This window comes from Aquila chrysaetos, chromosome 18 (genome assembly GCF_900496995.4).
Source record: "Aquila chrysaetos chrysaetos chromosome 18, bAquChr1.4, whole genome shotgun sequence".
NCBI classification, from domain to species: Eukaryota; Metazoa; Chordata; class Aves; order Accipitriformes; family Accipitridae; genus Aquila; species Aquila chrysaetos.
Genome location: NC_044021.1, coordinates 18,885,498 through 18,897,716, shown reverse-complemented (window position 1 = coordinate 18,897,716; position 12,219 = coordinate 18,885,498). Strand labels below are relative to the sequence as shown.

The 12,219-nt window shown below is 41.4% G+C and overlaps 1 protein-coding gene across 1 annotated transcript in view; it reads right to left on the bottom strand.

Moving 5' to 3' along the window:
* The window catches only part of HIVEP1 (HIVEP zinc finger 1), an 80,154-nt gene that overhangs the window by 24,518 nt on the left and 43,417 nt on the right, over positions 1-12,219 (bottom strand). The window contains 2 exon segments of the mRNA XM_041118288.1: positions 203-1,306; positions 1,308-6,151. Of these exon segments, the coding sequence (XP_040974222.1) occupies positions 203-1,306; positions 1,308-6,151 (5,948 nt within the window).

Below are 12,219 nucleotides of genomic sequence, written 5' to 3'. Positions count from 1 at the left end.
AAAAGCGATAAATCCTTATGAACAGGTTTCTGAATGGAATTACTTAAGATCTTTTTAGGAGTTTGATCCAGCATAACTAAAATAAATAAGCACATCTATTATACATGTCAGGCATATTACATTCTCTAAAATATGAACAAGCGTGATTTCCAAAGCAAATCCTCTGTAAATGATCAGTATACATCAAGCATAGCTTAAGTACCTTGGTTAAGCTGTTCTTCCACTTGCTTGAATAGACCAATACATCAGATCTGGGATGGCTAGTTCTTGCTTGAGTGTACAGCGGTTTTTCAACTTTTTGTTTTGAATTGAGGAGGGAGAGAGCTACCTTTGTCGACAAACCAAGTGGATTGGGATTGTTGGGACTAATGGTCCAGGTAGAATAGGCCGAGATTTTCTGATCGTTTTGCAGCAGATGCAATGGTTTTCTCTTCAGGAGATAACACCAGGTAAAACTCGTTGTGGTCTTGAGGCTTGGAAATGACAACCGCTGCACTTCTCCGGCATTCATCGCAGCCAATGTAGTTACAGACTTTGCTTGGCCCTGGCTATTGACGTGCTTGCTCTCATTACTGTTACTTGGGGACCTTCTTTCTTGACTGCTACTTACAGCCTTAAGAAGAGAACTCTGATTATTCACTGGAGACAATTCAGATGGTTTTCTAACTACAAACACCGGCGATGCTGAAGACTTACGGTCTTCAGATTCTGGTGACTCCTTCAGGGTTTCTGAACCCCCAGTGTCAGATGGATGATGGTCAGGCAACAGCAGGTCTGAAGTACTGGCTTTGCTGCTTTTTTCAAGCAGTGCAACACCATCAGGATCTAAGAGGTGATTTTCAAGAGGCTCGGTGGTGCAAACCTGTCTTACCAAAACTGGTTTCTTTTGCTTACTAGTAGGGTCATTAGATCTAACATTCAGTGAATGCAATGGTCTAGCATCTGTTATGCAGGCAGCTCCACTCTCATCTTTAACACGTTTTTGCTGTTTTTCCATGGCAATATCTAAACTGTTGGCTGGGGAAAGCATTCGTTTACTTGAAGCTGTAGCTTCTGGTTGAGGGAAGAGTCCGCTAACTGGCACTTTCTGAATAATATTCAAAGAGCTTGACAAAGGTGAATTTCTGGTTCCACTTTCTGGTTGTGAATTTTCAAATTCAAAGGAATTTGGCGAAGTCCTCTGATGATCTTTGTGAGATTTTGGCAGCTGAGTTTTGCCTTCAAGGGTTGGCACTGTCACAACATTTGTTTTGCAAACAGATTGATTTACCTGATCCTGAGTCACTAAAATGTGAGGAAGGGGTGTAAACAGTTGCAAAGCCATAGGATGGCATACTGCTGTGAATACGGACAGGAACCACAAAAGGAGGAATCTGATGTATTTGACTGCTGCAGTTATTAGGGACAATTTGCTTTAGAGGAGGCACAGAGTATGGATTAGACATGTCAGACAGTTTAGCCTGCAATTCAAAGGAGGATGCATTCTGGTCTACCCCAACTTGACTTGGAACAGTCTGAGTTGATAAAGTATTTTTTACCATTTTAGAAGAGTATGGCTGACCTATATGTAACGTTTTAACTTGAAGCTGATACTTGGGAGCAAAACAATCCTTTTTTTCATCGGGATGACAAGAAAGCGCGTATGTGCTCACTTGTTCCCCTTGGGCTGATGTTTTAGTAGATGTCTGGGAAGGCTGATGAGTTGAGGATGGCTGTCCTTGATTATTCAACACGTGATCTAGAGGCTGCTGAACCGAAGACAGGCTAACAGGATTACAATTTTGAATTGCTGAGTGAGGCCTGGAGTGAGTCTGTGAATACTGGGTACTTGAAGGAAACTCCACTGAAGATTTGCCAGAGGTCTGCAGCCTGTGCAATGGCACTGTGGGCACATCTGTAGCATGAGCTGTCTGAAACGAAGAAGTCGATTTAACTTGAGGCTGATGATTTTCTGGAGTAATATTTAAAGATATTTGTCTTACAAATGGCCCCCTCCTCCTTTCTAGCAGAGGCACATGTCCAGTAACTCCGTTTGCAGATGACACTTTCGGAGCAGCTATCTCTACGAGTGGGGCAGGTTTTGATGGAGACATGCTTCCACAGTCGAACGACTTACTCCTGTAGTCCACAACCTCCATTGACGGCTGGGTGCAGCTGATTTGCTCCGAGGCAGCACGTCTCATTTCCCGGTAATGAGGCCCAGGCACAGCCAGTGCGTGCGAGCCAGTGGGAATCATGAGGAATTCGGACGACTTACTAACAGGCTCCACTTTGGAAGGGTTCTCAGCCTTCAAAGTTTCATCTTTATCGAGTGAAGCTGAGAAACTAGAGGCATGAGACAAGCTACTCTCCCGACTTAGGCTTCTGGAAAGCGTGGAGTCAACACTTGATTCGGCAGATGAATGCTCCATTTCAGCCAAGCGAATTCTTTTCTTCTTCGGTGGGAGCTTTTCTGTTGGCAATTTTGACAGTGTTTCACTGCGCTGTGGCCAATTAAACCTTTCTGTCTTTTCCTGATCGCTGCACTGGTTTTCTTGGTCCCTGTCTGGTTCTTCTGTGACCAGTATTTCAGGAACCTGGATGTTATGCTGGCGAACAAGTCTTGACGGCTGAAGCGGGGCACCTCTCTCATTAGAAACTATTTGGCTTCCCTGAACGTCCCCTCTAGGTGCTTCAGATGACAGGGGTTGATGATGCTGGGGAGTTTTCAGATGAGAGTGTCTATCCTCTTGGATTACAATTGTATTCAAAGAGCGATGCTTTGCAACCTTGTTGGGCTCTTGAGAAGAAACTGGTGATACTCTTTCAAATGACTCTGATTTCTCAAATGAGCTATTTCTGCTCAGTGAATTGGTGTGCTGTATTACTGAAATGCCAGTCCCTTGTCTTTTCAACTCCACCTTTTCTTGTGCAGCTGAACTTGCCTGCTTTTCAATGAGCGGAGCCATCTTTGGGTCGGTAGTCTGATCTGTGCCTCGAGCCACAAGCTGAATTTGGGAGGTTTGAAGTAGAAGGTTGCTCGGCTGTTGTGATCCTACCACTGCTGTCGCGCTGTGTTTTGAGAGACTGGAAGAATTTGCTGGCTTGCTTTGGCCTTCTGTGTTCTTTGATGGTACGCTCGTATCATTTTGCTGTGGGTCATCATCATCACCAACACTTTTCATTTTCCTTCTCTTCCTTATCTGGGGTGTCTGCTCCCAGACACCAGTTGAAGTAGTGACTCTGTAGTGTAGAATTTGAGGCTGTGTACTGTTGGGAACAGTCTTATGCTCAGGCTCTCGGATTGCTGCTTTAGTTTTAGGTCCATGCAACTCTGAACAATAGAACTTCTTGTGGTTTTCATAATTTTCCAGTTTTCTATATCTGTTTCTGCAGGTTTCACACTCAAACATTGTTCCTCGCACCTGAGAGGACTTCTTTGTTTTTTCCAAATTTGATCCCTGTGCCAGGGACTTGCTCCTTTGCAATAAAGATTCGTTTGATAAATTACACCCCAGATAACTTTCTTCTACAGATCGCACTGGTCCAAGAACTTGGCTTTCACCAGTAGAAGAATCTTCTATTGCTGCCTGTCTAACAAGGGTCCGAGGATGTCCGCCTTGGTTCAGTGGAGTAGCAGGTCCCGATACAAAAACATCATCGTATAAAGAGCCGATTTTATCATCAAATGACTGACTTCCTCGAAGGGGATGAGAGGGAGGTATTACATTTGGAGGTACTGCTGAGTAACTGGTAGTAGGCATGGAATTACTTCGTGTTATAGGTAAACAGTCAAGGGATGGTACAGAAAGAAGAAAAACTTGCTTTGATTTCTCAGTGGGTGTGAAAGGAGACTTTGGTATATCAGAGCTTGAGCTAGTTCTTCTTCCCATGGGCTTTAAATCAAACTGGAAAGAATCCTTAAATATGTAGGATTTTGGTGAATCTATGCTTCCTCTTCTCGAAAGAGATGTTCTTCTTGGTTTCACGCTATCTAACTGTTTGTCATCCACAACAGCTTCATTATCAGAAATTAACTTTGAGATACGCTCCTCAAGAGTTTTTGTTGCCATGGGAGGTCGCATTTGGCCAGAGAGAACCAGATTTTTTTCGGCACAAACAGTTTGTACCACTGATGCTACCACACCACTTGATCGTGGCACACAGGGCAGGTTTTTGTTTGGATCTTTCTCAGAGCTCAACAATCCTCTTATGAAAGGAGCTGGTGGGCTCATTGTTTGATCGGCACTTTCAGAACGAGAGAAATAACCAGAATCAGTACTACCTAAACTTCTAGGGCTCAAAAGACATTTTCCTTGCTGATCTTGGGAACCCTCAGTTGCCTGTTGTCTCTGGAGCTGAGCGTGCACCGCTCCTACTGCAGATCCCAGCTGTTCCTCTAATAGGCCCATTTCTGCTTTCTGGTGTTGCTTTATGTCACTCTCCTTGAATGAGGCTGTATGTGTTAAATTTGACTGAAGAGTTGTCACTTTAAAATCTCCTTTTCTCTGTGCCGCAGCAAGCTCCGGTGCTGGTTCTGTAACTTTTGGGCTATCGGCCCTTAATGGAGAAACATTTACAGGATGAACTACTACTTTTGGTAAAGCTGCCCTTACTTGAGGTTCGGTATCACGTAATGAAGAGTCACCTGGTATACAGTCTGGGTTGCTCAATGGAATAGGGCTTCCTTTCCGCAATGTTTCTGCACTCGAAATGACTTTCACTATTTGTGCAGGCTCCAGTTCTTGATCATCTTGTCTTTCATCAGCAGTGCCTTCATCTTCACTTTCACCGCTTTCTTCCACATCTGAATGAATGCTAAGTGCTTTGTCCGAGTCATGAGATAAGAAGAGGCCACCCGAATCTGGTTGTAGGACAAGTCCAAGTTTGATAGCATGTGCATGAGATTTTTTGTGCTTGTACAGATTGCTTTTGGTTTTAAATGAAAACCCACACGTCACACAAGGATACGGTCGCTCTCCAGTATGGGATCGGATGTGCTTCTGGAGAACACTGGGCTTGGCACAGGCCCGATTGCAATACTCACAGACATATTTCCCCAGCTTTTTAGGCTTCTGGTCTTTCAAGAGGTTACATATTTGTTCTACACCATGGTTTACAACTGATGCTATCTGGGCTGAATTATACATGGGACCTATAGACAAGTGTGTTGAACTCGATGTGCTAATTGACAAAGGTGAAGACGAACTGGCTACTAACTGGTTTTGAGGAAAAACCTGAGTTACAGTGGAAGATGAGGTGTGAACGACAGACGAAGTTACTGCTATGCTGTATATCTGCTGGAGCTTGGGGTTTTCTTGACTCTGCTGTTGCACCAGCGATCTAGTGAAACTTGGACACATAACAACCTGGTGATTTTGTTGACTGGTTTTAGTAATAAGGTCTTGTGAATGAGAAACTGATTGGCCTTGTGCTTGTCCAGTCTTGGCTGTTGCTGCTACATGCACATTGTTTAACGTACACGGGTAATAGTGAGGTCCAGCTGCAAACTCATGCTGTGACAAAGCAGACTGATTTTGGACGCTCATTGTATTGGACGTGAGACTAGAAGAGGTGCTTACAGTTTTATTTGGTCTCAGTTTCTCTATCTGCATCCCGTAAGGGGGGCACTCTTGTGCTAAGGTGTTCAGTTCAGGCTCCATAGCTTTTAATAAGACATCGAATGCAGTACGTGTACATGGGGATGATGTACTGCAGTCAACAAAATTAATACATTCATTACTGTCAGTCTTTGTTTTACTTGATGAGGAGTTTGAGAGAGACTTCTTCTCTGGTGAGTTCAGTTGGTTTGCATCAGTATCCTCCACTGCCTGTTTACCCAAATCTAAGGACTGATGCGTCAATGAAAGCTTTGTCTGCATTGGTGTCTCAGATTTGGTTGTTTCAACACTTATCTCACTACTAAGCGCTCCCCCGTTTTGTTTGGTACATTGATTTCCATTTTGCACGGGTAGGTGATCCTGTGCATGTTCGGAGGCATCTGGAAGAGCTTTTAGTGGTGAAGGGTCTACATTTTGCTTAACCTTGGCTTCGGCAGGGCTTCTCAAAGGCGATTTTGGTATTTTTTTTAGGTGGTTTTCAGTCACAATCTTTTTTCTTTTCACACCCTTAATTGTATCTTGGGTTCCTCTAGTACCAGCATCGGCGATTTCTGTTAAAAGACAAAGAGAATTAAAAAAAAAAAAAACTGGATAATGCAGTATATTTTTATTTATACCATTTTCTCATCTCTAAGTTTCAACAGTAAGCCCTGGGGCAACAGGACTGTCCATCTCTCCAGCCTCCAGTATTTTTTTAACAGTAAACGTATCTTAGCAAAGATCTCTTTTGCTTTCATCTATAAAAAGCAATGCTTTCTAACTGATGCTGTAAGACATTACAAAAGTAATTCACTATAGGAAAAGCTTCAAAGGAAATGTAAGAAAAGAAAGGCTACTGAAAGAATATTTTAGCATTTATAGCAACTCCTTTTCAGATAAAGTAAAAAGAAACCTCTCTTTTGCACTTGTTTAAAAATTCAAATCATTATAGCAGGAAAATGAAGAACCAAGACACAAATCCGTTTTCATGTCGTGTTTGTCACTTTTTCTATCTATATGTTGCAGTAGTCAAGGAATGAAGACAACTTCCTCATGGTTATATTTGTAAGTAGATTTATCATGGAAACGGCACAACCACCCACACCATCTGTCAAATACTGTATTTCAGAGCTCCAATTACTGAACTTCAGTAGCATTTCAGATGAGCAGCTACTGTGGATGAATAAAATCAGTCACACTTAAATGATTTTCTATTTGTGCATCATGAAACAAAATAAACTAAATTTGAATTATTTCATTACTAGCTATACTTGTTGCTGATTTTAAGCAGGTATGCATGTGGAGTTTCAGGGGTGTACTGAAAAGCAAATGAATTGGAGTATTATTCAGCAGAATAATTCTGTAGCAAGTACTTACATTTGTACAGAGTCCAATTTCCTCTATAACAAAAAATACATATAGACTGAATTTCAGTGTTGATACTTACAAGCCTATTTTTTTTATAGATACCTGATGTTACACACCTTTGTTTACCTCAACAGTGTGATATTTAATCTGTTAGTTTCATTTTTTTTACTTCCTCCCTAACGTACACTCAGTCATAGCCACTGCCTCAGCTAGCACCCCTGGTCGTGCAGAGGAAGCGAAATATTAAATGGATGTAAATCCATTTTCTTAGGCTTTTACAACTCATTCATTAGGCTGCTAGCCAAACCTATATTTGTCTGATTGCCAATATTCAAAGCAAAGGAAGGATCTGATGTGACTAGAGGGCTGATGTCTCTGAGAAGGTTCAGCTGCATACACATTTTGGGAAGCAGGACGGAGTAACTCCATGTAGTATGTTTTACCTGCACAGGGTTACCCAGGAGCAGAGGTTTATGTGCACTTCTAGGTAAAGAACAACCTTAAGACAACGTATAGAGGGACAAAATTCTCCCAGTCAACTTCACAAGGAGGTAAGAGGAGAAAGATCAGACCTCCCAGTACGCATCAACCCTACGGCCCCCGCTGCGTGGCACAAAGACCACCCTCTTGCAGGAACACCAGCTGGCTTCTGGACCGCGGCGGGAGGAAAGCCAACGCATATTGTGCATCTGCAAGAGATACTGGAGCTGATGAATCCAGGGTGAAATTCCTGCTCCGTGTAAAGGAAATCCAGGCAATGCCAAAAGCTTGTCTGGCAGAAGAGAACGCAAAGTGACCAGTATGAAAAGAAAGGCAAGAAGATGTTACGTTTTCTCCGTGCCAGAGTATAACCCAACTGGCATACGTGCTAACGCTAGATACTTGGAAGTTCAAAATCTCGTTTGCAACTCGATGCCAACTTAATGTACACATATATTCATTTAGGGTGAATGGATATTGAGGAAATTTCCCTGCAGACCGGAAGATTAAAGACTACACAGCACACATAAATGTGGAAATGTGCAAATGTGGAAGTTCTGCAGAACCTGACCTATTCTTCTCTCAGCACTACTAGAGGAAGTTTAACTGTGAGGAGTAAGAGACTGTTTTGTCACATTCAGCAGTCCCATGAAAGAGACGCCTGAATCCCTTGCCAGAACTACTGGCTCCAAATCCTAGTTATGGGGACTTCATGCTCCTCTTGTGCATCCAGAAAGAAATTTCTGCAGTAATCGTTCACTTAACCTTTAAACAAACTTTGCATTTATTGCTTTATTACCAAAGCCTATTCTTATTAGACTGGATTTAACATATTCAAAGCTGAGCAGTCTTCCATCACAATGTTTTGTACTTTCCATTGCTTCACAATTAAACGAGTGGCTTACACTAATAAGTTATCATCAGTGTTATTAATGGTGATTTCTTTAAAATTCATAGTCTACTGCAACTGTTTTTTCTTCAATAACACCAAAAACAATTTTACGCAAATCAAAGAGAAAATAACAAGGCAATTACATAAAAGGGTGCTTTTAGCCATGGTTTGGTGATCTCTCTGAAGCATGGCCATGTTAATTGAGCGTAAGTAATTTGGTTCCTTTTATGCACACACTGCAGCTTTTATCCCGTCACAATCACGCCTCCACACCGATCATACTGCTGGTGTTTGTACCGGAGCGCTACGGGAAGAGCTGGGCAGATTACACATAGCTAGGAAGGTACGAGCGCCAGGAATTGCGAACATGCACGCAGACAAACATGCACAAAAAAGACTAAGGTGTTCTATACTGCAGTAATTGAACGATCAAATGATGTGCTCCTTCCTGATGGCTCAGAATATTAAATAACTACTATTCCTGGGTTTCAACCATACAGTGCAGAGGAACAAGCATACTCAACTTGCATCATGCTAGCAAACTGGAAACCAACACAGCTGAAAGATGTAATGGGGCTTACGAAAGCCTAAAAACGTATCTCTAATGTACCAGTCAAGCAATTAAAAATATGAATTAATTATGAATACAAGATCAGAATTTTCCATAACCTATTTACTGCTTTACTTTTTAAAAACGTTGTTCAACACATGCCAAACCATAAAAATTGTTCAGGAAATTGAAAAGGAAAGAAAAAAGAATAAACAAAGGCAAGTTATGTATTGCATTACATAGAGAAATAGTCATTTTCTTTAGTCTTCACAACCACTAATTTTGCTGCTTCTACACCAATAAAATTCCAGTCTACAGAAATCATGAGAACTAGTTTCTTACTTGTATTTCTGACTCATCTTTTGTGATTCCAGAGATGGAGTCACAAGTTTGCTTCAGTGTACCCACCTATAAAATCTTGTAAAATGTACATTCTTGAAAATGGTTTTACAAGGCTTAACAACAGCTAAAGTCCTCTGCTCCACTTTACTCCTGGATAACTTAGAAATCCTTATTATTAATGGAAATATTCACCTCATGTTTGCTAACAATCAGATCTCTAGCATATTTGGGGAAAAAAGGAATCCCTGACAACTTCATTTCACTTATTTTTAGCTTTTTGTTCCTTTTGCATAAGTCTTCTTTTTGTATTCCCAGTTTATGTTGAAGATACTCCATCACGTTTGTTAATCTACAGCTACATGCTTACACAAAGATCAACTGCATCAATATTTCCAGAGGCAACAACAAAACTGGCGGCAAGCGTCAGTCCCAGAATGCGAAACAGACTTTGAGAGCTACAAACTTTTAGGATCGTGATAACTTGCCAGGGCTGTGTACTCACATCAACAAGCTGACACTGAACGAAGAGAACGTGAAAGCATCCTCATGGGGGGGGGGAAGCTGATCGGCGTTTCTTTCTCTCCCTGCCACTCCACGTGCTCTGGAGTGCTCACCTCCCGCCGCAATCACGAAGCCCTTCTCATCGTTGAGTGGTAACTCCCCTTTATCTCAGGTGGGGAAGTGGTGGTGTTGAGAAGTGCTGTCACCTCCATCAGATGTCTAAAAAGTATCTTCTTCATAAGCTGTATTACACCAAATAGGATTAAGTTACCCAGCCCGAGAGAAGAGGTAACAGTGCCGTTGTGCTCTGTGCCTCACTTTTCACACCCCAGGGACACCGGAGGATCTCTTTCGCGCTTTGCCTGGTTGGCTATGTTCTGCTTTGCTGTCAAGATTCTCTGTTTCATTCTTTTGCTTTGGTATGAACTCTGCACTCAAAACATGACAAGAAAAACTGATGTTTCTAAACATGACTTTGTTCACATGTAATCTCTCTGCTGCACTTTGCTCTGTGCACAGGAAATTGAGCAAAAGAACACAAGTGTGATGGTGTAGATAGCAATCTGGCAGAGTAACTCATGCAGCAAATAAAGGAAAGGTGTAAGCGATCTGATTTTTCTTCCAAAGCGTTTACTGGTGAATTAGACAGTGTCTTGACAAAATGATCTCAATGGTTTTGTTTAAGTAACTTCCAGAACTGCCTGTCTCGAAGCCTACACGTTATTATAACACCCACACTCTCTCTCCCTTCTAATAGAGCTACATGCTTGCACTTAAAAAAAGAGGAAGCGAATCAGAAGGAACCAGAGCAAGGCAGCAAGCTCCCTTCTCCCTTCATGCCACCCTGTGCAACACAGAGCAAGCAACCACTACCTGCCCCTACAGTCCAATGAACGGCACAATTTTCATCTCAAGAGCTCACTTCATGTTGCAGAATTTTAAAAATCATTGTAGGCTTCCATACAGAGACCAGATTTTCAAATCTAAGTGCCTAAACTTTAGCTCCTAAATCTGTAGTCCGGCTCCCAGGGCACTGCAAGTTAAGATCAAGCCTCTTCTGAAAGTGTTCAAATACTAACTGATGTCTTAAACTTACAGCTAAAAGGTTACTCTGACATGTAACAATGGTAGCGATCCAAAGATGGAAGAGTTTTCAAAAAGAAAGAGAGACCATTACTACAGATCTTATTCTGATTAAAGCTAAGCTTCCTGGTGTCTTTAGATATTCAAAATATTCTTATTCTTGACATCTGATACTTATTTTATTTTGATTTCACTGAAACTATCAAAAGCACTCATGAATCACCCCACTGGGTCTGTTTCCATGAATAAGAACTTGATTATGAGATAAAGAAATAAGTCTTGCCGGCAAATGCAAGGCCACCAGAACTTACATTAAACACAGCAGGGCATCACTAAACTTTCATTTTTTATTAAATTACCCCTTTAGCTTCATATTACCTCCTACACGTTAAGTACAGCCATAAGTATTTTTCCTAAAATTATAGTTTTTCCAAAATCTTGGTTACATAAACCACACATACAACTACGGAAATGTTCACAGTCAACAGAAAGTTTTTAACAAGATTAACCCCAAGTGCCGTGCTTAATTTTAAGCACAAATAGAGAGGATTTTAAAGTCAAACACCAACAATTTTAATAATCTTATTTCAGATGCCTAACTTCAGACTTCTTGAGATGGTCACAGGGTGGTCACTCCCCATTTCAGAGGCCAGGAAGCAAGTCAAAGAACCTGGGGCACTCCAAGTCAGCAGCGATATTTGAAAACCTCTGTCAGTAGGCTTAATCTGTGCTTAAGAGCTTTTATTGCTGAGGACACCAGTTCAAACATATACAGAGTGGACTCTTAAAAACCACTTGATCTGTACGTAAAGCACAATTTGACATTAATTAATTAAAAAGAGGGGGGGAGCTTTGACGTTCAAAGGCTAAACCAGTCCGATAGGGATTGGATCAAGTGTTCATCTATGCCAACATTTGTCCTTATGTTCATATCAGCAAATACGGGACCATTCCATAAGGTGTGGATGAAGAAAGTATGGTTTCATGATTTCATACTGCCAGTAAACATATGACTATTTTTCTTGTTTTTTTTAACAGACAACGCTAAGCTCTGGGTTGATATGTGACCCATCAAAGGTATTGTATTGGCTGTCAGCAAGAGAGAGGTTCCCCAATCCTCTTTTAAGGGTCATTTCACACCAGGTTTTCATACTGGAATGACTATTTTATTAGCATAATTTCTCATCATTAACCAAAAGAGCAAAAATCCTACTAACACAAGCTCCAGGAAAGGTGCAGCTATGTTAATATGTGGTACTAGCACTCATTTGAGTAGTGCCATTAGCCTAAACGACAGCATACATTTTTGTAAAGTCAAATTAAATTTTAATGCTCTCTACCATCACACCCTGGTAAGCCCATAAAACCAGTGTATCTCAAGTTCATGTATTAAAGGTAATTGTAGAGAAAATGTATGTTGATAT